The sequence below is a fragment of the Ambystoma mexicanum genome, chromosome 7q (genome assembly GCF_040938575.1).
Source record: "Ambystoma mexicanum isolate Mex_15411 chromosome 7q, UKY_AmexF1_1, whole genome shotgun sequence".
In the NCBI taxonomy this organism is placed as follows: domain Eukaryota; kingdom Metazoa; phylum Chordata; class Amphibia; order Caudata; family Ambystomatidae; genus Ambystoma; species Ambystoma mexicanum.
This window is the reverse complement of record NC_090941.1, coordinates 1,122,521,837-1,122,549,406: the sequence shown is the minus strand read 5'-3', so window position 1 is coordinate 1,122,549,406 and position 27,570 is coordinate 1,122,521,837. Positions and strand designations below refer to the sequence as shown.

At 43.7% G+C, this 27,570-nt stretch overlaps 1 protein-coding gene across 1 annotated transcript in view; it reads left to right on the top strand.

The window, feature by feature from the left end:
• LOC138528206 (pepsin A-like) overlaps window positions 1-27,570 on the top strand; it is a 118,911-nt gene that overhangs the window by 72,116 nt on the left and 19,225 nt on the right. The window contains exons 6-7 of the mRNA XM_069639663.1: window positions 2,388-2,504; window positions 9,468-9,612. Of these exons, the coding sequence (XP_069495764.1) occupies window positions 2,388-2,504; window positions 9,468-9,612 (262 nt within the window). The remainder of the gene's footprint in view (window positions 1-2,387; window positions 2,505-9,467; window positions 9,613-27,570) is intronic.

Genomic DNA, 27,570 nt, shown 5'->3' with positions numbered 1-27,570 from the left:
CAGGAAGCAGAGCCTAAGCGACTCAAACTATGTCATATTGCCATTTATATTAAGGGAGATGTGGCGAAAGAATTGTGAAGGCTGTTGAAGAAGGAAGTGATGGAACATATACAATAGGCAAAATGGATTAGCCCAATTGTAGTAGTGAAAAAAAGGAATGCTAAGATCAGGGTGTGTGTGGACCAGAGGGATTTGAACAAGAACATCATAGTGGATAAATAACTGTTGTCCATGATTACAGATATGCTGAGCTGTGCTTGTGATGTTTACGTCATTAAACTTTTCAGCTGCGTACCACCAGATACCATTAACAAAGGAGAGTGCAGTACTTACCTTGTCTGCAAAACAAGATTGGGCATTATTTATCAAAGTCACTATTGGGAACAGATGAAACCGGAAGGGATGGGAAGGGACAAGACGAGTGGGAGGAAGAAATAGTAGCTTGTTTAGATGATATGGTTGTTGATCAATGTGCGCTTGTTCTAAACGGTGAATGGAAGGAAAGTCAGTCTTCAGATAATTTGTTGGCAGAAGGCATGAAATGGACACAAGAGGGATGGCCTTTGAAAAAGATATAAGGGAAAATCACAAGGCATTCTGAGAAGTAAAGGAACAGTTGTCAATGGATGAATGGTTGCTATTGAGAGGAAAAGCATTAGTAGCTTCAGAGTGTGTCAGGGAAAGACTAGTTGTTAGGATCATGAGGGCTATCCTGTAATAACTGGCACAAAACGGAAATGTTGAGAAAATTATTGGTGGCCTGGAATAGATGCGATGGTAGAGAGAAAGGTGTGATCAGGAATGTTGTCTGTGTCAGAACTGTGAAAAAAGTAAGATGTTACACAAACAGGAGCTCTTACCCATTGTTTCTGCGGAAAGACCATGGATGCGCATTTGGGATAGACATATTGGGGTCATATCTTCGGAGTGAAATCAAGTTTATGAGAGTGATGATGGATTAATTTTCTAAATGGCCAGAGATGAATTAGGTTACGGCATCTGGTAGCGAAAGGTGTGATCAGGAATGTTGTCTGTGTCAGAACTGTGAAAAAAGTAAGATGTTACACAAACAGGAGCTCTTACCCATTGTGTCTGCGGAAAGACCATGGATGCGCATTTGGGATAGACATATTGGGGTCATATCTTCGGAGTGAAATCAAGTTTATGAGAGTGATGATGGATTAATTTTCTAAATGGCCAGAGATGAATTAGGTTAGGGCATCTGGTAGCGAAATTAAGAGTTTCTTGGAACATGTGTTTAGACAGGAAGGATGTCTATCTGAGATTGTAAGTGACAACGGTCCCCAGTTTAGACGTGCTTAGATGGCTGAGTGTGCTAAGTGTGGAGGGGTGAAATGGAAATGTATGTAGTTTTACCACCCGCAATCCAGTGGGTTAGTAGAACTATTCAACAGAGTGATTGTTGGTGCTATAGAACATGTGGTTAGGAATGGCATGAATGTGAGAGAAATATAAAGGAAGTTGTTGTGGAATCACATGTTGGCACCAAAAGGAAGTACATGCTACTCATCTTTTCAATTGATGCGAGGAAGAGATGCTAAATAAGGGTCTCAACTCTAATTGGGTGAATACAATATTCAGATGGAGAGAGGAATGTAAGTGCTAAAATAGAAGGAATTGGAACCTGAGGAGCAGAATTTTAAAACAAAAGTGCAATCAGGCAAAGTTAACAAAGTTGAAATTGTTCCCAGGGTCATGGGTAAAGTTCAAAAAGGGTACACACGTTATGAAAGGGAGGTCAATGTTTTCTGATCCTAAAAAGAATGGTGGCAATCCCATCTAATGTTGTGAGATTAGAAGATGGGTCTATATGGAATGATTACAAAAAGGTTTATAGTGATTGCATCGAATGTCAAAGCATCGAATGCCTTAGCATCTAAAAAAAACAACGAAAAAAAAACATTGAATGCATTTTTTGTAAAGGGGGGCCCAATCCCCATTTGTTTACCCCTTAAAACCCATTATAATTAAAATAAAACCTTTACCTTTGAAAAAACAATGCATTCAATGCTTTTATTTTTGATGCATTTGTTTCGATAATATCACCAGCAACACCTCCTTGAGCATACACGTGCTCTAGAATCTGCATCACACATGGGCCTCATTACAAGTGTGGCAGTAAATTGCCATTAATTATCCCAAATTACTGCCACACTTGATTACTGTTACCAGCACTTAGTCCTGGCAGCTAAATCTGCTGATCTTTGGAGGTGAAGTGGAGTATTTACCTGCTGCAAGAATCTGGAGGTCGATCTGCCACCTTTTTCCCACGCCACCAAACTTGTAATGAGGCCCGAGGTGTCTTGTAGCACATGTTCCTACTGTATTGCACTGTTAATGCTTGGTCCCTGATGTCATTACTTTAGCAATGACGAGACTGACAGCGTGATGATTTTTGGCGGATACGACTCTTCCTATTTCTCTGGAAATCTCCAATGGCACCCTGTTGACTATCAAGAATTCTTCCAAATTGCCATGGACAGGTATGTACATGTTACGGTATGTATATGCAGAGGTACGTATGCAAACAGGCATCTATATGGGCAAGTCTGAATGTGGACAGGGATGCATATGGACAGGTTTGTATATTGACAGATATGCACATGGACAGGTATGTATTTGTGCATGTATGTATATGGACGGTATGTCCATATATATATATGTATTTATATGGACAGGTATGTATGTGTGCATGTATGTATATAGACATGTATGTATCTGCATGTACGCATATGGACAGGTATGCACCTATATAGTTATGTACATGGACAGGTATACATTGGTGCATGTATGTATATGGACAGGGATGTACATATACTCGTATGTACATGGACAGGTATGTATTTGTGCATGTGTGTATATGGACATGTATGTATCTGTGCAGGTAAGTATATGGACAGGTATGCACGTATGTACATGGGCAGATATATATATTTGTGCATGTATGTATATGGACATGTGTGCATTTGTGCATGCATGTATATGAACAGGGATGTACCTATACTCGTATGCACATGGACAGGTATTTATTTGTGCATGTATGCATATGGACAGATATGCACATGGACACGTATGTATATGGACATTTATGTATTTGTGCATGTCTGCATATGGAAAGGTATGCACATGGACATGTATGTAAATGGACAGGTATGTATTTGTGCATGTATGTTTCTGAGCATCGAACCATGAACATCGGTAGGCCTAATATAATCACTAGGAACAGAAATGAACATCAGCTACCTGGGTGCTTTTTGTGAACTCGCCCCATTGAAGCAAAGTCAGGTCAGGCAAAGAGAGATGTCATTGGGGTGTTGAAGTAAGAAAGTGAACACTAGCTCCCTACTCTTTCTGTGGGTGTATGACTGGTTTAGGACCTAAATGCAAGGCAAGCATCCTTCTACCTGGACTCATCCTGTGAGGAGCTCCATTCCCTGCAACATCACACAGAGGGTTGCCAGGGTGGATGGCCAGCCAGAAGGGACTGAGATGTGGACTTGCAAATATGACATCACAATTATATTAGTCTTGGACACTACGTTTCAAAGCATAATTTGAAATGTGTTGTTTGATTTGGTGAATAAATCACAATGCTCCATATGTCTATTTCAATTTCCTTTCAGGATCCTGATGGCTTTATCTCCCAAAGAGGTCAGGGATCTGGGGTCGGCACCCAGCTTTCCTCCCTTTATGTGATGTGTGTATCTTCTCTTATCCCATCATCTCCATGCTGATGACTCACACATCTTTACTCCTCTGTGCCCTTTACTGAATCTCTTCACCACTCTCTTCCTGCTTAGCTACTTGCTATTCACTCTTGGATGTCAGATCATTTCCCTCATCTCAATCCCTCGAAAACCATGTGTTGTACTGCCTCTACCTTCCCTCATCTCTAACTGTCTGTCTGCTATCCAGGATTGGTGTGCAACTCTATTAGAGTATCCACGTGGACAACTCTATTAGAGTATCACGGCAAGATCTCAGACACTGAGGAGGCATCAGTGGAAAGTCATATCTACCAAGCCATGATGACAACTCCATTAGAGTATCATGGCAAGATCTCTTACACTGAGGAGGCATCAGTGGAAAGTCATATCTACCAAGCCATGAGGACAACTCCATTGGAGTATCATGGCAAGATCTCTTACACTGAGGAGGCATCAGTGGAAAGTCATATCTACCAAGCCATGATGACAACTCCATTAGAGTATCATGGCAAGATCTCAGACACTGAGGAGGCATCAGTGGAAAGTCATATCTACCAAGCCATGATGACAACTCCATTAGAGTATCATGGCAAGATCTCTTACACTGAGGAGGCATCAGTGGAAAGTCATATCTACCAAGCCATGAGGACAACTCCATTGGAGTATCATGGCAAGATCTCTTACACTGAGGAGGCATCAGTGGAAAGTCATATCTACCAAGCCATGAGGACAACTCCATTGCAGTATCATGGCTAGATCTCAGGCACTGAGGAGGCATCCGTGGAAAGTCATATCTACTAAGCCATGCAGACAACTCCATTAGAGTATCATGGATAGATCCCAGACACTGAGGAGGCATCCTTGGAAATTCATATCTACCAAGCCATGCAAACAACTCCATTCGATTATCATGGCTAGATCTCAGGCACTGAGGAGGCATCCATGGAAAGTCATATCTACTAAGCCATGCAGACAACTCCATTAGAGTATCATGGATAGATCCCAGACACTGAGGAGGCATCCGTGGAAATTCATATCTACCAAGCCATGCAAACAACTCAATTCGATTATCATGGCTAGATCTCAGGTACTGAGGATGCATCCGTGGAAAGTCATATCTACCAAGCCACGTGGACAACTCCCTTAGAGTATCATGGCTAGATCTTATACACTGAGGAGGCATCAGTGGAAAGTCATATCTACCAAGCCATGAAGACAACTCCATTAGAATATCATGTCTAGATCTTAAACACTGAGGAGGCAACAGTGGAAAGTCATATCTACCAAGCCACATGGACAACTCCATTAAAATATCATGGATATATCGTATACACTGAGGAGGCATCAGTGGAAAGTCATATCTACCAAGCCATGAGGACAACTCCTTTAGAGTATCATGGATAGATCCCAGACACTGAGGAGGCATCAGTGGAAAGTCATATCTACCAAGCCATGCAGACAACTCCATTAGAGTATCATGGCTAGATCTCAGACAATGAAGAGGCATCAGTGGAAAGTCATATCTACCAAGCCATACAGACAACTCCATTAGAGTATTGTGGATACATCTCAAACACAGAGGGTACATCAGTGGAAATTAATATCTACCAAGCCATGAGGACAACTCCATTAGAGTATCATGGCTAGATCTCAGACAATGAGGAGGCATCAGTGGAAAGTCATATCTACCAATCCACGTGGATAACTCCATTGCAGTCTTATGGATGGATGCCAGACACTGAGAATGCATCAGTGGAAACCCATATCTACCAATCCATGAGGACAACTCCATTAGAGTATCATGGCTAGATCTCAGGCACTGAGGAGGCATCAGTGGAAATTCATATCTACCAAGCCACGTGGACAACGCCATTAGAGTATTATGGCTAGATCGCAGACACTGACGTGGCATCAGTGGAAAGTCATATCTACCAAGCCATGCAGACAACTCCAATAGAGTATCATGGACAGATATTATACACTGAGGAGGCATCAGTGGAAAGTCATATCTACCAAGCCATGCAGACAACTCCTTTAGAGTATCAATGCTAGATCTGAGACACTGAGAAGGCATCAGTGAAAATTCATATCTACCAAGCCATGATGACAAGTCCATTAGAGTATCATGGCTAGATCTCAGACACTGAGGATGCATCAGTGGAAAGTCATATCTACCAAGCCACATGGACAACTCCAATAAAATATCATGGATATATCGTATACACTGAGGAGGCATCAGTGGAAAGTCATATCTACCAAGCCATGAGGACAACTCCTTTAGAGTATCATGGATAGATCCCAGACACCGAGGAGGCATCAGTGGAAAGTCATATCTACCAAGCCATGAGGACAACTCCTTTAGAGTATCATGGATAGATCCCAGACACTAAGGAGGCATCAGTGGAAAGTCATATCTACCAAGCCATGCAGACAACTCCATTAGAGTATTGTGGATACATCTCAAACACAGAGGATACATCAGTGGAAATTCATATCTACCAAGCCATGAGGACAACTCCATTAGAGTATCATGGCTAGATCTTAGACAATAAGGAGGCATCAGTGGAAAGTTATATCTACCAAGCCACGTGAACAACTCCATTGCAGTCTTATGGATAGATGCCAGACACTGAGAATGCATCAGTGGAAATCCATATCTACCAGTCCAAGTGGACAACTCCAATAGAGTATCATGGCTCGATGTCAGACACTGAGGAAGCATCAGTCGAAATTCATATCTACCAAGCCACGTGGATAACTCCATTGCAGTCTTATGGATAGATGCCAGACACTGAGAATGCATCAGTGGAAACCCATATCTACCAATCCACGAGGACAACTCCATTAGAGTATCATGGCTAGATCGCAGACACTGACATGGCATCAGTGGAAAGTCATATCTACCAAGCCATGCAGACAACTCCAATAGAGTATCATGGACAGATATTATACACTGAGGAGGCATCAGTGGAAAGTCATATCTACCAAGCCATGCAGACAACTCCTTTAGAGTATCAATGCTAGATCTCAGACACTGTGAAGGCATCAGTGAAAATTCATATCTACCAAGCCATGATGACAAGTCCATTAGAGTATCATGCTAGATCTCAGACACTGAGGATGCATCAGTGGAAATTCATATTTACCAAGCCATGATGACAATTCCATTAGAGTGTCATGCCATTGCAGGACGCCAATGCAATATTAGGGCTAGACTGAAGAACCAGGAGCTGACTTACAGAGTTACTCGGGTTGAAGACAACGATGGCACCATAAAGGTTGATATCAAGGTGTGTGACCAAAGAGTTTGTTCTGAAGGTGGTGGGCCAAACAATGTTGGCAAGTCGTTGGTACCAAGGGAGGTTGGCTAGAAGGCTGGTACCAAGGGAGGTTGGCTAGAAGGTTGGTGCCAAGGGAGGTTGGCTAGAAGGTCGGTACCAAGGGAGGTTGGCTAGAAAGTTGTAGACCAAGGGAGGTTGGCTAGAAGGTTGGTACCATGGGAGGTTGGCTCGAAGGTTGTAGACCAAGGGAGGTTGGCTAGAAGGTTGGTACCATGGGAGGTTGGCTCGAAGGTTGTAGACCAAGGGATATTGGCAAGATGCACAAGGTCAGAATTGGGCCCTGCGGTATGTGATTTGGTAAACCATGTTAGCAGGTCCTACACTGACTGAGATGTTTTTTCCATTGCATTATCTAATGGCAACACCCTTGATTTTTCCGGGCTCGGGTGAAGCATTCCAGCAATCAGATTGTTGAACACTTCCAAAGAGTATCTGACAGAGAATTCCAGCATTATTTGTTTCTTTTAAATAAAGGGATATGTGGGTGTTCACAATGACCCATTGTCTGTATATACAACACTATCGAAAGAACAGCATCTCTGCTTTGGAGGATTCTGGATTAGTCATGCACCCTCGTTTGCTTCCAGTTGTGTATATGCTGATTGCGCCCTCGTTTGCTTTCAGTTGTGTATATGCTGATTGCGCCCTCGTTTGCTTTCAGTTGTGTATATGCTGATTGCGCCCTCGTTTGCTTTCAGTTGTGTATATGCTGATTGCGCCCTCGTTTGCTTTCAGTTGTGTATATGCTGATTGCGCCCTCGTTTGCTTTCAGTTGTGTATATGCTGATTGCGCCCTCGTTTGCTTTCAGTTGTGTATATGCTGATTGCGCCCTCGTTTGCTTTCAGTTGTGTATATGCTGATTGCGCCCTCGTTTGCTTTCAGTTGTGTATATGCTGATTGCGCCCTCGTTTGCTTTCAGTTGTGTATATGCTGATTGCGCCCTCGTTTGCTTTCAGTTGTGTATATGCTGATTGCGCCCTCGTTTGCTTTCAGTTGTGTATATGCTGATTGCGCCCTCGTTTGCTTTCAGTTGTGTATATGCTGATTGCGCCCTCGTTTGCTTTCAGTTGTGTATATGCTGATTGCGCCCTCTTTTGCTTTCAGTTGTGTATATGCTGATTGCGCCCTCGTTTGCTTCCAGTTGTGTATCTGCTGATTGCACCCTCGTTTGCTTTCAGTTGTGTATCTGCTGATTGCACCCTCGTTTGCTTCCAGTTGTGTATCTGCTGATTGCGCCCTCGTTTTTCCTGCAGTTGTGTATATGCTGATTGCACCCTCGTTTGCTTTCAGTTGTGTATCTGCTGATTGCGCCCTCTTTTGCTTTCAGTTGTGTATATGCTGATTGCGCCCTCGTTTGCTTCCAGTTGTGTATCTGCTGATTGCACCCTCGTTTGCTTTCAGTTGTGTATCTGCTGATTGCACCCTCGTTTGCTTCCCGTTGTGTATCTGCTGATTGCCTAATATTCCTATTTAGACAATCACTTGTTGGGTTGTGCAAGTCGATATGTGGGGTACCTCTCTGTTCTAAGTCATTCTGATTATAAATGCATATCTGACTGATGTCTTCTCCACCTGCAAAGTCAGACCAGTGGCATAAAGAAGCCGAATAGCATAAGTATGACGTCAGAGCAGAGAAGTGCATCTAGAGTGCCCCATTACATCTGCTCTGCCTAGCGGCAACCCTGTTTCACTGACAGGCCAGCAGCCACCCACCTCACTGTCAGAGAGCAGTGCCACAGTCAGGAGATGTCGTGCCAGGCTGACAGGCTTGCTTTCAAGGCTGATGATTGACCCTGACAGAGCGGGTGATAGGCCTGCACCCAGCGAGGAACAAAGGATGGGAGCGGGGGTGTAAGATATGGTAGCTGGAAAAAGGTGGGAGGAAGCCAGATATTTTCTCCTTTTCAAAGAAGACATTGGCACATGAGGGAGGGTGGCAAAAGCACAGGGCTTTCCTGGCTTTCCTGGCATTGGCATGTGTAGAGAAGGCAGTGATATTAAAGTGGGGCTGGGAGAGATAGTTTTACTTGGACAATGATGTCAGTTCCTCACTAATGTCTCACCTCTCCCACGCTGTCCGGCTGGTCTGTAGGCACATATGGGAGGGTCAGGGGAAGAGGAGACTCAAGATCAATCCCAACAAAACACTATATGTGAACACCTATCAACAAATAGGGTCATCTTCACCTAGAGCTCTTGGTGACACTCTCATGTATCAGATGTCCCTCTGAACCCTCAGTGAAAGATACCCCTGATGATCTCTCACCATTTACACTTCTATACCATTGATAAGTCATCCAGTCCTACAGGCACCTAAATGGCAGAAGGTGCCCCAATTATTTGATGTTAACCTATTGCCATAACCTGCTGAAAAAGACTCTTCTCTCTCTTCCTCAGGGTCACAATAGATGGGCAGGTCGTTGCCTGTTTCGGAGGCTGCCAGGCCATTGTGGACACTGGCACATCTCAGATTATTGCGCCCGGTGCTAGTTTTGATGCAATTCTGAAAGTTATTGGAGCAACTCTGAGCAGTTATGGAGAGGTAGGTTTCATCAGCACTTCAAAATCGTCGCAGTTTAAAGTGATCGTCCTGTGGGAATCTCACCAGAAATACAGACCTTCACAAGCATATTCACCAATTCACCTGTTTATTATCACTGCAAAGGGATCTTTGAAACTTTTCAAATTCAATACTCTGCATCACATTTTTTGTCAGGACTATATGCCATCCTGACATGGTTGGCATGCAGCCTGCTAAAAATAAATATGCATTTGCCAGGCCAAGACAACCTAGGATGTGTGTTTTAAAAAGTTTAGGTAGAGGTCCTGGCACTAGAATTGTGAAATTTATTGTAATAGGCTTTGAAGAGGGGAGGTGCCCTCCCAGAGGTTATTGAAAGAGATCATATTATTGTGCGAATTGTGGGGATGACAAAATCTTGGATCAGTGGGGCGCTGGTGGATATGTTAGTCCAAAGATCACTGTTGTGTGAATAAATTAATTATATGGTCCAGTCAAGTCTTTGTCATTAGTTTGGTTATTTATTTCTTGGTTTAATTAGCACCAAAGAAAACATCATAGTAGAAATGAATGAAAAATTTTGACATGGTGAATCGCTACACAGCCGACGCACGTTTCGACCTAAGTCTTTTTCAAGGCCAATCTCACGGCCCACCTGAGATCACTCGCGCAGGACTACTCGCCGAACCCGGCTAACAATACACAGCTAATCAGCCCCCCTGGCGCCCTTACCTGGGAGGACCTTTGGACTAACATATCCAACCAGCGCCCCACTGATCCAAGGTTTTGTCATCCCCACAATTAGTCTAAAGTAATTGGGAACCTCGGAGTTGGTCCCCTGACAAACCAGGATCTAGGCTGCTGGCAGACTCAGAAACAAGCAAAGAGGAGAAGTGCAGGAAAGAGGGAGTCCCGACAACATTAACTCCAACCAAATGCTAAACTCATATTATTTTGCATTTAAAACCAGACATAAACCCTACTTATTGTTGCTCATGGCTTTCTCTATCAGGAACACCCTAGACTTCCTCCTCAATGATGCTAAGATTCTAAATAGGATGGATGCTCGACGATATGCTCAAGCCACTACTCAGTTGGCTGGTTCCAGGCCAATGAACACCATGGAACATTAGATGTCTCAAGAAGGTAAAACAGGCAATATCCTCTCTGCCGGATAAGGCTCTGTTGGCCAGAGATGCTAATTCTCTTGACTGCATTCATTGACCCTCAAAATAGGAACATGTCAAAGATCGCAATCCAGATATTCCCAATAGCTTGGATAAATATACATTAAAAGAAAATGGATTTAGGATAGATAATTTCATGGAACTGTGAGGTGTTATATATCCCTGAGGGGAAGGATTAAATTAGATGGGCAATACCTAATATTCTGTGATGAGGCGAGGTCGATCGAGCCCTTACAATGTTTACCACACCTCAAACTACAACAAATGATCTTTGGAGTTAGGAGATGATAATGTGAGCTGAAGTAAGATGTAATTTGGCAATTACTGCCGTAGATAAATTATCTCAAGCCATACAATACCAAAAAATGATCCTGCAAATTTGTTGAGGAGGAATAACTCACTAATGATTGCTAATTTACATATGATGTCCTCGGAGGGTCTGAATGCTAAACTGGTAATGTAGGGGTGCTGTGATGAATTTGATTGCTCTCACAAGGAGGCTTTGTACATTCTGTGCTGGGAATCATGTCCTACCCAGATAGATGCCATGGGAAGACACTACTGGAAATGGATCAATGAAAGGACCAAGTTAGATGAACTGGTGCCCCTACACACATCTGAGCTGTTGGTACATCTAGTAGGTATTAGGTTATTTAACAAATGGTAGACTAGTTGAAAGTGATCCCTTAAGTTGGTGTGTGTTCTTCCCAAACACAATTGAAATATAATGCACAAATTGGGGATTTTTTTCTGACCAATGCCAGAAAGAAATGATATTGTAAAATAGGAGTTCTAGAGAGGTGCAAGGTGTGATAGTCTCCAAAGCTTTACCCCAGATTGTCTCCTGTTAGGATAGCAATAGCTGCACCCATATGTGGTTGAAAGCATTCTAAGTGATGGGGCAAGTGCTTAACTTTGCTCTGTCAAGACGAGAAAGGAGACATTCTGTGGGTTTTAAAAGAGTATATTTCATACTAATTATAGAATAGAAACAACTTCTGGAGGATAGGGGAAAGAGTTTCTGCCATTGAGTTGGAAATACTAATGGTTGATAGACAGTGGACATTATGAACATAACATCAGACAAAGGACTCAGTAGTCATATTGGAAATGGACAAAGAAAGACAATGTTTATTACGGGTTTGCAAACCATTCCAAACAAATAGCACCCTATCAGTCCACCACCAAAACAAACCCAACCAGTCTCCAAGTTGCCTTCTCCTTATATTCCCCCATGGTATGGTCTCTCATGAAACAGACCATATCCGTTTGGCCTTCCCCACCCTTCAAGGTATAACAATAAGGTTAATTGAATACATCCATAGTCTATCTTCTCTTTCCCGTTAGTTTCCGTCATCACGTGATCCTCCGTTTTAGGGTCAGTCGCTCTTGTCTGATGATATCCAACTTAGATCTCATCAGATGAGTGGTGTGGGGCCAATGTGTCCTGACGCACTTCCAGTCAAGAATAAGGTCCCATTATCTGATCTGGTTTAAGCCAGCGTAATCCAAGATGGAGGCCCAAGTGGCCTTCACCCAGTGCAACCGTCAGTTTTCCAAAGGGCTGTTTCAGCAGCCTTTTCAAGTATGTCCACTTTTGGGGGCTCTTGGGGCAAGTGTTATCTAAAGAGGAATAGTGATGATTTCCCTATCCATTGGCTGCCATAATAAAAAATAAAATAACAAACTGTGGCACATATGTCATCCGAAATAACACTACCAGTCTCCTTTATGATTGCAGTTCTCGTATGGCCTTTATTGTGACATTTAGAGCATTAATCATCTCCCCATCCCCCGGGGGTCATCAGCGTTCACAGACCACCCTTTTGCCCTTAATGCACAACTAATCTAGCTCACTTTTACATAGCTCTGTGCTACATATCACAATTCATCTGCTTTTTGTGTGCACAGGAAATTCTGTTCAAATGTACCCATGACTCTGGCCCTTAGCTGCTTTTTGTTTGTGCAGGTAAGCCATCTATCTTTTTATGTGTACTTTGGCAATACACAAAATCATCCTCATGGTTCTGAGGGGTTTGCACAATGTGGCCAGCTCCTGCTGCAGCATTTCACTTCCTTCTGCAATTCTAACAGGACAAAAGAGGGGCTGAGTTTGGGGCCAGACCGAAGAGGTGGTGAGCCGGAGGGTTGGTTTTGTGTTACCACGGCTCCTGGCAGGAAACAACACTGCATATAACACCAGATAAACCAGCCAAAAGAAGAGAAAATGCTGTGAGACATACTGTGGTGGTAATGTAAGGTTCTCCAGGTGTCAACGGCACATAAAACATATCCCTCACTACACGTACTGGGCCACCTCAAATGCTTATTGTTCTCTTTTATACACTGTCTCTAACACCTGCAAACCTTTGGTCACTTTTGTTACATGCCCTACTGCAGTTTCTACTGCCTGTATATCCTTATATCTCTGCGGCACCAGTTTTGGCCACACTTTCAGAAACGCTACATATACCTTCACCATCCTCCTCTCGGTAGCTGCCCAGAAAGCATTAAACTGCTTGGCACCTGTATGGTAATGCACATCTGATTCTGGTGAAGCTACCAATGCTACACACTGATCCTTTCCACGAAACAACCTTCTCCCTAAAAAACTATATCCCGCTCCTTCGCCTTCCCAACACACTCTATTTCCAGCAAACACTATTTGGCCCTCTCTGAATTTGCTCAAGCATTCCTACTTTGGGGGCTGTAAAGGCCATAACTCCCAATTTGAACCAATACTAAACCAAAGATTAGATTTCATGCATGGGGCACGGCTTAGGTATCTGGAGGCATTGTCATGCAGTTTCATTTCCCAAACTTCGTGGAGCATCAGCCTTTCCCAGTCGCATCCTGCTCATGTTCCGGGCAGTATTCTGCTGGACAGCGCCCAGGGTCCTTTGATTGGCCCATGTGCTTTGAACAAACACTCTTTATCTTTGCAGTACCAACCACTGTACTTCTAAAAGTTTCTCCATGGCCACAGGCATTCAGGTATCCCAGAGTCATTCTTCAACAGCCGTGGCCAGCTGTTGTGCTGCACTACACTACTGATCGATATCACTTGGGTATTCAGATAGTCGTACACCTCTTCGCACACCATATCCCATGCCAGTTTTCTTCCGGCTTTCAGATCCCTGTCCATCAGTTTCTGCAGCATCCCTTGGGTAAACTGGCTCAAAGACCCAATCACGTGCAGCCTCACTACGTGTCAGCTCTGCCCCAGATATGAGCCCTGTGGCCTTCTCAAGTCAGTCAATTCTACTCTCTACATGAGTGCCTTTATATATACTCTAGGTTGCAAGTGCAGTGTTAGCCCCACTCCACATTTCCTTTTCAGTCAATAATCTGACATTTGTTCTCGTTAGTTGCCCCCCTGTTACAGTTTAGGTAATGGGAGGTCACCTGGAAAGTGGACAAAGGAACAGTAAACCCAACTGTTGCTAGCATTGCCTGTAATACCATTTATCTTTATCCGGTTCTATGTGGATTCGACACTGGGTTGTACCATGCTCACTGATTATACACCTCAGTGTATTTCAGGAACTCTCCTATCTCCACCTCTGGAGGCTGCAGCTGTTGAAGCATAGTCCACATATTATTGTTTAAGCTATCTGAAAATACAATGGGCAGCAGTAGAATTTGAACACTTTTCACTGACCTAATACTTTTCTTCCGATCCACCCACTATTGTGGATAAGTCACACTCTAATCGTACCGGCCATTCGTTTCCTTTTCCTCCACCAGAACTGAGATCTTCCATCTCACAATGCCTGGCTCCACCATAGCCATGGGCAAATTTACCAAGGCAGAAAGTATGCATCCATTACCACTAAGGGCTCTTCGTACTGTCACCACCATGGTTCCTGTCCATTGCTTATACTAATGGATGAACGTAGTTATAATGTTGTTTCTACTCCCAGTAAAAAGAAGAGAAGGGCAGTAATCTATTAGATCAGAAACATGTGAAGATTCTAGATACTATAGAAAGAGTGTTGCAGTTACAGGGCTAACTCTACTAGTAGTTACACTTTTGTGTCTATTTCTAATGTTAGGTCGGGGCCCCACGGTGGGCTCCTCTCATTTGGGGTTGAGGACTTTCAAATAATCTTCCTCACTCATTTAGTTTGGTAGAGCATCAGAGGGAGATGGTAATACCCCCACTGGACATTCGGCTGACCGTGGTATAAATCCCAAATAAAGATCCACCCTGCATTCCCACGATCCATTAAGATCAGAAGTTCCCCCTTGCCAGCGTACTATCCATTGTTTCCTGTACCAAGGCCGATGTCACAACGTTAGTCATGTGTTTCATGGTTAGAAGGGGCTGTACAACCAAGTCATATTCTCCAACAACTATATTAGTGCAAGCAAACACAAATAATCACATCAGCCAGCAAATACAAGTACCTAGACTGCAGGGCCTACTGCCATTTGAAGTGGCTCACGTACACCCATGTCGGGTGCCCCTGAACGTTTGCAGCTGAGTTAGAGCTGAGCAGGACGAGGTGGGGCCCTTTCCACCTGGGGGCCAGAGCAGTCTTTCTTTGGTGGACCTTCATCAGGACACTGTCATAGGGCTGTAAGGAATGACCTGGAGAGTCTGGTTCCTGTGGCAGAGCAGCTTCCACCTGATTGTGAATGAGAATGACAGGAGACATTAATGTCTTGAAATATTACAACAGTCAATCATCGATGAATTGCACATGATCTGGTGCAGTTTTCACCAGTGGCTTTACAGACAATCTCCTGGGTCTTCCATAGAGGATTTCAATTGGACTTAACCAGGTTTTCTTGACTGGTGTACACCTCGTCTGAGGGCTTCTGGACATTCCAACCCTTTTTCCTGGCACAGCTTGGCCTATTTTTATTTTCAAAATCCTGTTTCGTCTCTAAACATCCTTGCTGGCTGCGGGTGGTGAGGGCAGTGCAAATTATGCTGAACCTTCAAAGTGGGCAATAGTGTTTCAATGAACAGAGTTTTTGGCAGGCATTTACCATAACCTGGTTTCTGCAGCTAATGTCAAAGAGTCGTTTTTAGGAACATTACCATTAATGAGGCAGTCTTTGCTTTGATTTCAAAATGTCTCCTTAATAGGACCTGAAGACCAAGTTAGGTTCCCTTAGCCATTTCTTCTCCAGATTTTGTCTATGAATTCCTGCCGTCAAAGGATCAGGGGGTCACCATTTTGAGGGTCTGTTTGGTTTGGTTATTGTAGTCTCTTTTCAATGGATTTGCGTATCATGACTGTGGTCTACCGAATATCTCAGAAACTCTAAAGCAGTATTAGCCTTCATATCCTGATCCTGGCGGAAGTCATTAGGTTTAAGGTATTCAGCAAAATGTAGGCAAGAGTTTTGACCAAATCGCTTTTTAGTCAAGCTTGGTTGTCCTTTTTATGACTTTTTCACCAAAAATAGCACAATGGTCTGTCCAAGTTAAGTGCGGGGGATTTTTTCAGTATTAAGTCATGCTCTGTGCTGGAATCAGAATTCTGCGAACGTCAGCACTATGAGTCGGATCTGGGAGAACATGTTTCATGTGTTGGACTTCCATGTTCAAGAGGAGCGATTGTGCCCATTCTACCAAACTTTATGATGCATCATCTAGAGAGGGAATAGAATGGAGGGAGAATCATGGATACGTTGGAGAAACCGCGCCTGCAGCAAGCATTCTTTCACAGTAAGCTGCCTGTATATTTGGCAATATTTTTACTTTGAGTAGATCAGAGACAGTTTGATTTGATTTTGATTTGATTTATTTATAACACGCACAAAGACGAACTCAATCATATGGAGGCGCAGATGGTATTGAATACTAAGGCACAAGATACAATGGAGAAATTGGAAAAGAAAGGCCCCCCCAACCCCCTTTTTTTCTAAAAAACCCTTTTTTTCCCTAAACTAAAACCTAAAAAATATATATATAAATAAAAATAAAAAATTCGACCATTTGGTTTTCGACCAAATGGTTTCGACCAAATGTCCTGTCGACCATTTTTTTTCGACGAAATGTCCGGACACCGCAACAACCTTCTCCAATAAAGTCTACAATTGGTTAGCAACGACCTTCTTCGATAGTTTGCCTGGCCATGGAATACCAGCAATCGGGCGATAATTTAGCAAGACTGATACCTCTAGATTCAGCTTTGTCAAAAGTGGTGTAATAACCATTGTTTTAAGATCAAGGCACAGAACCTTGCTCTAATGATTTGTTAATAAAACGTGTCATAAAAGGACCAATCTCCAAAGCCATTCCCTTGGCTGGGCAAGCTGGCAGTGGATTTAGCAAATCATGTGTAGGTTTCAACTGTGCAATCAGTGCCAGCACACAGACAGTGGTCTCCAGGACCCGTCCAATACCCTTCTTTCTATTTAATGTTTCAGCGAATGCGCTGAAGCTTCATGGGCTTGCAATTCTGCGCTTATAGAGAGCAGATGCAGTTTATATGTTAGATCAAGTTTGTATATTTCTGTGCTGTTTCTAACTGCTAAACTGCCTTTAAACTGAGTACATTTTTAATTTGAAAAAAGGTTACGACTTGGACTTTAGCCTAGATTGGGTCTGTGACAAGCCTTCTGTAATCTGCTATGGGGGGGGGGGCAATACTGATTAATACCAACTGGTGGGTGAGGGCAGGGCTCCACAGATTCCAGAGTGCTGGAACCAGAATAGTGTTCGCCCTTTGGTCAGTCCAAGGTTAGCAAGCAGGCACATGTCTGTTGCATTTCCCCAGAGTGGTCATGAATGGGCACAGCTTGGCTTGCATTTGGCATGCCCTTAGGTATCTACAGATCAACTAATATGGATTGCTTGATAGGCCTAGTTCCTCACACACTGGTGGGAGTTTGGGCCTATTTCAACTACTGTTCTATCCTAGATAGTCGGGCCTCTATTCTAACTTTGTTTTTGAAATAATCAACATGATCTGACAGTGAGCAAATGCAGGACAATAAATCTAACACCAAAAGCTCTCAATCTGACCCGACATTGAAAGGAATTCCAAAGCTTAATCATAATTCCTCGGGTTTTACTGATATTGAGTGCCACACTAAAAGGCCTTCAAATCTTTGTGAAAATGTGGTACGGAGAGCGCAAGACCAAGGCAACATGATAGGGAACCCTAAAAATGACACCCCGTGACAGAGAGCGTCTATCTTGAGTTCTGCGCTCTTTCAAGTTGAGGAATCTCCAACCAAGCCTGGGATGACAGCTACCAGGAATCAGCAAACTCTAGGAAGGATGGACCCTGAAGGTGAACAGCCTTCAAATGAAGGCCGCCCGATGTATAACGAATCTGCACCTCCAATGGTAAGCTATAGAATTGGGGCAAAATAAAAAAAGGGCTGTCATAGTTCTTCAAATCACTCATCAAACGAGGTGCAGAGTGGACTATGGCCTTCAGTGGAACTGAAGTGGACTTTGGAGGACCAGTAGAAACGGCATGTGTTCAGACACGCGGTTGCACCACGGTCCAAAACATATTCACAGGCAAATGAGAAATAGCTGATACTGGGCCAGCAGAGTCTTTCTAATGTTCAATTTATTTCTTGAACTATGGGTTCCAAATTAATTTAAGGACTAAGTTTAATCAAAATGTAAATAATCTTGGTTAAATTGTCAAGTGCTGGTTAAGAAAAAAGAGAAGAAAAGGCCAACTAACCTGGGCTTATATGGTCGAGACTAATTTATTGCCAATGCATGACAGAGTCTTAATACTCCTTCATCAGGGCTGTTCTCTCTGTCTTACTGTTAATCAAAAGAAAATCGCAATAATAGAAGTATGAGGTACATCAGTGATACACATATCGGATATTGACACAACATATTACATCTTACCATATTACAAATCGCAAGTTTAACAAATATATGCATTGCATATAATTACTCTCGACCATATAAACCCAGCTTGTTTGAGCCTTTCTTCTCTTTTTTCTTAACCAGCACTTGACAATTTAACCAAGATTATTTACATTGTGATCACACTCAGTCCTTAAATTAATTTGTAACCCAAAGTTCAAGAAATATATGGAACATTATTGAACACGTTATGCGTTACCTGGATGTAACCTCGGATGAGGAACTTTTGGAGAGCGACTGTTTAACTGTGTGTGTTTTCTCACCCGGCTTCTCTATGGTCATAAAACAATACAGACACATAACAGAGCGCTTTACAGAGTTATACAACAGTAGAGATGCATAACGGAGTGCTGTACAGAGGTATACAACAGTATAGATACATAACGGAGTGCTGTACAGAGGTATACAACAGTAGAGATGCATAACGGAGCGCTGTACAGAGGTATACAACAGTAGAGATGCATAACGGAGCGCTGTACAGAGGTATACAACAGTAGAGATGCATAACGGAGCGCTGTACAGAGGTATACAACAGTAGAGATGCATAACGGAGCGCTGTACAGAGGTATACAACAGTAGAGATGCATAACGGAGCGCTGTACAGAGGTATACAACAGTAGAGATGCATAACGGAGCGCTGTACAGAGGTATACAACAGTAGAGATGCATAACGGAGCGCTGTACAGAGGTATACAACAGTAGAGATGCATAACGGAGCGCTGTACAGAGGTATACAACAGTAGAGATGCATAACGGAGCGCTGTACAGAGGTATACAACAGTAGAGATGCATAACGGAGCGCTGTACAGAGGTATACAACAGTAGAGATGCATAACGGAGCGCTGTACAGAGGTATACAACAGTAGAGATGCATAACGGAGCGCTGTACAGAGGTATACAACAGTAGAGATGCATAACGGAGCGCTGTACAGAGGTATACAACAGTAGAGATGCATAACGGAGCGCTGTACAGAGGTATACAACAGTAGAGATGCATAACGGAGCGCTGTACAGAGGTATACAACAGTAGAGATGCATAACGGAGCGCTGTACAGAGGTATACAACAGTAGAGATGCATAACGGAGCGCTGTACAGAGGTATACAACAGTAGAGATGCATAACGGAGCGCTGTACAGAGGTATACAACAGTAGAGATGCATAACGGAGCGCTGTACAGAGGTATACAACAGTAGAGATGCATAACGGAGCGCTGTACAGAGGTATACAACAGTAGAGATGCATAACGGAGCGCTGTACAGAGGTATACAACAGTAGAGATGCATAACGGAGCGCTGTACAGAGGTATACAACAGTAGAGATGCATAACGGAGCGCTGTACAGAGGTATACAACAGTAGAGATGCATAACGGAGCGCTGTACAGAGGTATACAACAGTAGAGATGCATAACGGAGCGCTGTACAGAGGTATACAACAGTAGAGATGCATAACGGAGCGCTGTACAGAGGTATACAACAGTAGAGATGCATAACGGAGCGCTGTACAGAGGTATACAACAGTAGAGATGCATAACGGAGCGCTGTACAGAGGTATACAACAGTAGAGATGCATAACGGAGCGCTGTACAGAGGTATACAACAGTAGAGATGCATAACGGAGCGCTGTACAGAGGTATACAACAGTAGAGATGCATAACGGAGCGCTGTACAGAGGTATACAACAGTAGAGATGCATAACGGAGCGCTGTACAGAGGTATACAACAGTAGAGATGCATAGCGGCGAGCTTTACAGAGGTATACAACAGTATAGATGCATAACGGCGAGCTTTACAGAGGTATACAATCTGGGAGATTGTAAACAGAACCTTTCGGTGAAAGGCGGGTTAGTTATCGCCTCAGATGGCAACACTGCCCGTGTTAAATGCAAAGGATTATCACAGTTGCATTTTTGCAAGACACAGGAGCTCCTTCAAGAGTTGAGAAATGCAGAGCCCATATGGATGGGTATCAGGGGTATAGCTGAGAGTCCACACTATGTATGCTAGCTTGCCAGGCTTTAACCCGGGCATTGGTCTCCCTGATGCCGCTTCACCAAAGCGTGCTAAGGGCAAGAATTGTCCCTCTTTTATACCGACGACCCAGGACTCTTGGACCAGACGACAAGGGCCTGGAAAGATGCCTTACAGGGGCTTCAGCGTTTTGCATTGAATGGAAGATGTAACTACAACTGAACAACACCGAAGTGGGTTATCTTGGGAGGGAAGGAGCATCCTTTCAAAACTATAATTAGCTACTCTTATGGAGATCTGAAAATGGGCTTCAAGAGCAGCATGCTGGAGAAGTTACAATAGATATTGTTCTCATCTGCATTCCTTTGAAACATGGGGTGTGGATGGTGTAAGACAATATTGCATTGTGTAATGTCAAGGGAAAGCACTCACCTTTTGAGTGTGCCAGGCTTTGGGCAATACCCACATATCAGCTGGTGGCGAACTCCTTCATCGGGTGTATTTCCTGCGCAGCCAGCGGTGGATGGGGACTCGAAGAAGAGAATTCACTGGTGAAGCCACGCTGGCTTCATAGCATGTATGAATAGCCCCCCAGCTAATTCAAAGACTGCACAAATATTCTTGCAGAAAGCCTCAACGCAGACCTGTTTAATTGCTGTCCAGCTGCAGCAGCTTCCTTTACCAGCCTGGCATCTTGCTGTGTGTTTCAACGCGGCCTGATTTCAGTAGCCTGGCATCAGACATCTCACCGTCAGACATCTGTGGTTGTGACAGTGTCCATTGCACTTGTTGGTGGTATTAAGTAGCCAGGTATCAGACATCTGCCCGTCAGACCTATGTGGTTCTGACAGAGTGCACGTCACTTGTTAACGGAATTAAACAGCCAGGTATCAGACATCTGCCCGTCAGACATCTGTGGTTGTGTCAGTGTAGACTGCACGTGTTGGTGGAATTAAGTACCATGTATCAGAAATCTCACATTCAGCCATCCGTTGTTGTGACAGTGTCCACTGCACTTGTTGGTGGTATTAAGTAGCCAGGTATCAGACATCTGCCCGTCAGACATATGTGGTTCTGACAGAGTGCACGTCACTTGTTAACGGAATTAAACAGCCAGGTATCAGACATCTTACCTTCAGACATCTGTGGTTTTGAGAACTTTCTCTTCAATTGTTGGTGGAGCTCAGTACCCAGGTATATGTAGTTGTGACAGTATGCACATCACTTGCGCAACTCTGGAACGCTCTACCCCACCCCCTAAGAGCAGAGTTACCCTCACGTAAGTTTAGACTCAATATCATAAATTGGCTGAAATCTAGGGGTATTTAGTCCCGTAAGTGGAGATCTCCCTGCTAATGGCACTGCACTGACAACTATGTCATAGCCTCCAGCTACTTAATGCATGTCGCCTATATGTCTCCTTCGTCCTCTGGGCTACCATTGTATCTATTTTGTACCCTTCATTTCCTTATACTCTTCCACTGTCACGGATCCTTCCTTCCCTACATATTTCCTTAACATTGCTTGAATATATACTGTGCCTTTTTCACTATGTTACCATGTAACTGAAGCCTTGCATATTCTTTGCATATTCTATGCTTGAATATATACTGTGTCTTTCTATTGTGTAACTATGTAACCATGTAACTGAAGCCTTGCATATTCTTTGCATATTCTATGCTTGAATATATACTGTGTCTTTCTATTGTGTAACTATGTAACCATGTAACTGAAGCCTTGCATATTCTTTGCATATTCTATGCTTGAATATATACTGTGTCTTTCTATTGTGTAACTATGTAACCATGTAACTGAAGCCTTGCAGATTCTTTGCATATTCTATGCTTGAATATATACTGTATCTTTCTATTGTGTAACTATGTAACCATGTAACTGAAGCATTGCATATTCTTTGCATATTCTATGCTTGAATATATACTGTGTCTTTTTAATGTGTAACTATGTAACCAAGTAACTGAAGCCTTGCATATTCTTTACTGCTGCGCCCTCATACCCCAGGGTCTGGTACGCATTACAAATGAATAAAACCAACAAACAAATAAACAAACAAACTTGTTAATGTACTTAAGTAGCCAGGTATCAGACATCTCATCATCGCACATCTGTGATTGTGAAAGTGTAAACACCCTTATTGGTGGAGTTTAGTAGCCAGGTTTGAGATATCTCAACATCAGACATCTGTGGTTGTGGCAGTGTGCACTGCACGTGTAGGTGGAATTAACTAGCCATGTTTCAGACATCTCACCGTCAGACATCTGTGGTTGTGACAGTGTACACTGCAATTTTGGTGGAGTTCAGTTGCCAGGCATCAGATATCTCACCCTCAGACATCTGTGGCTGTGACAGTGTCTACTACACTTGTTGGTGGTATTAAGTAGCCAGGTATCAGACATCTCACCATCAGACATATGTGGTTCTGACAGTGTGCACATCACTTATAAATGGAATTAAATAGACGAGTATCAGACATTTCACCATCAGACATATGGTGTTGTCACAGTGTGCATTGCACTAGTTGGTGGTATTTAGAAGCCAGGTATCAGACATTGCACCCTCACGCATCTGTGGTTCTGACAGTGTGTACGTCACTTGCTAATGGAATTAAGGAGCCAGTTATCAGGCATCTGACCGAGAGACATCTGTGGTTGTGATAGTGTGCACTGCACTTGTTGGTGGAGTCCAATAGCCAGTTATCAGAAATAGCACACTCAGACATCTGTGGTTGTGGCCGTGTGAACTTCACTTGTTGGTGGAATTAAGTAGCCAGGTGACAGACAACTCACCATCAGATATCTGTGATTGTGAGAGTGTAAAGTGAACTTGTTGGTGGAGTTTAGTAGCCCGGTATGAGACATCTCACCCCCAGACATCTATGGCTGTGACAGTGTGCACTGCACATGTTGGTGGAATTAAATGGCCAGGTGTCAGACATCTCACCCTCAGATATCTGTGGTTGTGACAGTGTATACTCCAATTTTCGGTGGAGTCCAGCACCCAGATATCAGACATCACACACTCAGACATCTGTGATTGTGATAGTGTGCACTGAACTCATTGATGAAGTTCAGTAGCGAGGTATCAGATATATCACTGTCAGATATCTGTGGTTGTGACAGTGTAAACTACACTTGTTGGTGTAGTTCAGTACCCAGGTATTAGCCATCTCACACTCAGACTGCTGTGGTTGTCACAGTATGCACTGCACCTGTTGGTGTAATTAAGAAGCCAGATATCAGACATCACACCCTCAGGCGCATGGTGTTGTGAAAGTGTAAACTGCACTTGTTGCTGGAGTTCAGTAGCCACGTATCAGACATCTCACCCTCAGACATCTGTGGTTGTGATAGTGTGCACTGCACTTGTTGGTGGAGTTCAATAGCCAAGTATCATAAATATCACCCTCAGACATCTGTGGACGTGACAGTGTCCACTGTACTTTGTGGTGGAATTAAGTAGCCAGGTATCAGACATCTCACAATCAGACATATGTGGTTCTGACAGTGTGCATGTCACTTGTTAATGGAATTAAGTAGCCAACTATCAGACATCTCACCATTAGTCATATGTGGCCGTCACAGTGTGCACTATACTTTTTGGTGGAGTTCAGTAGCCAGGTATCAGACATCTCACCCTTAGACATCTGTGGTTGTTACAGTGTGCACTGCACTTGTTGGTGGTATCAGGTAGCCAGGTATCAGACATCTCACCCTCAGACATCTGTGGACGTGACAGTGTCCACTGTACTTTGTGGTGGAATTAAGTAGCCAGGTATCAGACATCTCACAATCAGACATATGTGGTTCTGACAGTGTGCATGTCACTTGTTAATGGAATTAAGTAGCCAACTATCAGACATCTCACCATTAGTCATATGTGGCCGTCACAGTGTGCACTGTACTTTTTGGTGGAGTTCAGTAGCCAGGTATCAGACATCTCACCCTCAGACATCTGTGGTTGTTACAGTGTGCACTGCACTTGTTGGTGGCATTAGGTAGCCAGGTGACAGACAACTCACCATCAGATATCTGTGATTGTGAGAGTGTAAAGTGAACTTGTTGGTGGAGTTTAGTAGCCCGGTATGAGACATCTCACCCCCAGACATCTATGGCTGTGACAGTGTGCACTGCACATGTTGGTGGAATTAAATGGCCAGGTGTCAGACATCTCACCCTCAGATATCTGTGGTTGTGACAGTGTATACTCCAATTTTCGGTGGAGTCCAGCACCCAGATATCAGACATCACACACTCAGACATCTGTGATTGTGATAGTGTGCACTGAACTCATTGATGAAGTTCAGTAGCGAGGTATCAGATATATCACTGTCAGATATCTGTGGTTGTGACAGTGTAAACTACACTTGTTGGTGTAGTTCAGTACCCAGGTATTAGCCATCTCACACTCAGACTGCTGTGGTTGTCACAGTATGCACTGCACCTGTTGGTGTAATTAAGAAGCCAGATATCAGACATCACACCCTCAGGCGCATGGTGTTGTGAAAGTGTAAACTGCACTTGTTGCTGGAGTTCAGTAGCCACGTATCAGACATCTCACCCTCAGACATCTGTGGTTGTGATAGTGTGCACTGCACTTGTTGGTGGAGTTCAATAGCCAAGTATCATAAATATCACCCTCAGACATCTGTGGACGTGACAGTGTCCACTGTACTTTGTGGTGGAATTAAGTAGCCAGGTATCAGACATCTCACAATCAGACATATGTGGTTCTGACAGTGTGCATGTCACTTGTTAATGGAATTAAGTAGCCAACTATCAGACATCTCACCATTAGTCATATGTGGCCGTCACAGTGTGCACTATACTTTTTGGTGGAGTTCAGTAGCCAGGTATCAGACATCTCACCCTCAGACATCTGTGGTTGTTACAGTGTGCACTGCACTTGTTGGTGGTATCAGGTAGCCAGGTATCAGACATCTCACCCTCAGACATCTGTGGACGTGACAGTGTCCACTGTACTTTGTGGTGGAATTAAGTAGCCAGGTATCAGACATCTCACAATCAGACATATGTGGTTCTGACAGTGTGCATGTCACTTGTTAATGGAATTAAGTAGCCAACTATCAGACATCTCACCATTAGTCATATGTGGCCGTCACAGTGTGCACTGTACTTTTTGGTGGAGTTCAGTAGCCAGGTATCAGACATCTCACCCTCAGACATCTGTGGTTGTTACAGTGTGCACTGCACTTTTTGGTGGCATTAGGTAGCCAGGTATCAGACATCTCACCCTCAGACATCTGTGGTTGTTACAGTGTGCACTGCACTTGTTGGTGGCATTAGGTAGCCAGGTATCAGACATCTCACCCTCAGACATCTGTGGTTGTGACAGGCGGCACTGCACTTGTCACATCTCCCCTCTTCTAGTTTCTCGTCTGATCCTCCCTTTTCCTGACCTACTGTTCAGTGCTTGAGAAATTGCTTGGTATTTTCTGCCTCTTCTCCCTTAGTTGGGCTGTTCACTCTTCCACTGACATAAGTGCCCTTTTCCACAATGTCTATAACATGCGGCCTTCTCCCTCCGTTCTTCAGCCAGGGAACATTCCAGAAAAGTGGGTGAGAAAGAATAAATCATTCTGCTGAAATCCAGCCCAATTAACCGCAAGGAAAGGTGTTTAAAGCCACTAAACATCCATGGACAGCTTTTGATCCAAACACTTCCGCAGATTTCCTGTGAAAAATGTCCTACCTTTCCCAGAAGTAATTCTCACAAAGACTCTCTCTCCAGAGGACCAGCAATGGGCCTGTCCAATGTCCCATCCTTCTGGACGCCTAGTTCTGTGTTGCCCTCCCATGGCGCGCTGCACCCTGCGAGCCAATTAGCACTCGGCGACAGCAAGGACCCTCTCCGAGATCTCAATTCCTCTGTCACCAGCCAAAGGATGTGGGCGCATTTAAACATTACAAAGGCAAAGGGCATTGCTCCCATTCAAATAAGCTGAAACGCATTGTGTCCATTCCTACAAACTGCTTCCCGTATCTACAGCAGACATATCTTCTTGTGTTTTAAAAACAATTTCTATTTGGACCATATGTCCTGTGTTGTTCGACAATCACTAAAGAATTATGTAAGTAAGTCACCCAATCAATGTCATATTCTGGGGACTTTTCCAGATTGACCGGTGTTATACATCTTCGTTTCCGTGGTGGTGTGGCCAGTTGAGGCCAACACTATTTACGTCTTTTGCGTAATGGGTTAACAGGCTCCACTAATGGAGGCGGACCCGTTAAACACATTACGCAAAATTACGAGGGCCCCTCGCAGGACCCGGTAAGGACGACTGGTAAAACCAGGCGTCCTTACCGGGACCCGCAAGGGGACCAGGGAGCTAACAACGGGCCGGTCGTAATCGGCCCGTTGTTAGCTCGCTCTCCCATTCCCATTGAGGCCTATGGGAGCTCAGATGGGAATGGGGAAGGTCCGGGCCCGGGTTCCCAGAGGGAGGAATTACCAGGCCCTCCAAACTCGGAATGGCCCGGTAATTCCCCATTTCGGGAACCCGGACCAGCACCCGCTTTTGGTGGCAGTCTTGCCGCCAATAGTGGCATGGCTACCGCCAAAGCCGTAATGAGGCCCTATGAGTATTCATTCACTATTGCCAACAACCACTCAGAATTTCACCATCTTCAATGATATATCATTTTGCCAACTAATATATTGTTATAAATATGCTATCTAAAAAGGTTATTATGAATCTACAGAGATTATATCTTCTGTCCCCTTGTCGTCGATGGGCAGAGGACAGCGGTGTGGACAGACCACTGCACAGTGGGTATACTGTCCTGTTTTATCAATGATGTCTAAAGTGGCAGCTGGGCTGGGTGTAGATTACCTTATGCTTAATGGGGGACAAATCTAAGCAAGTAGAAAACACACAAAAAGTAAAAGGCTGTTAGGTAAGTAGAAGTGTTTTTTAAGAAGAG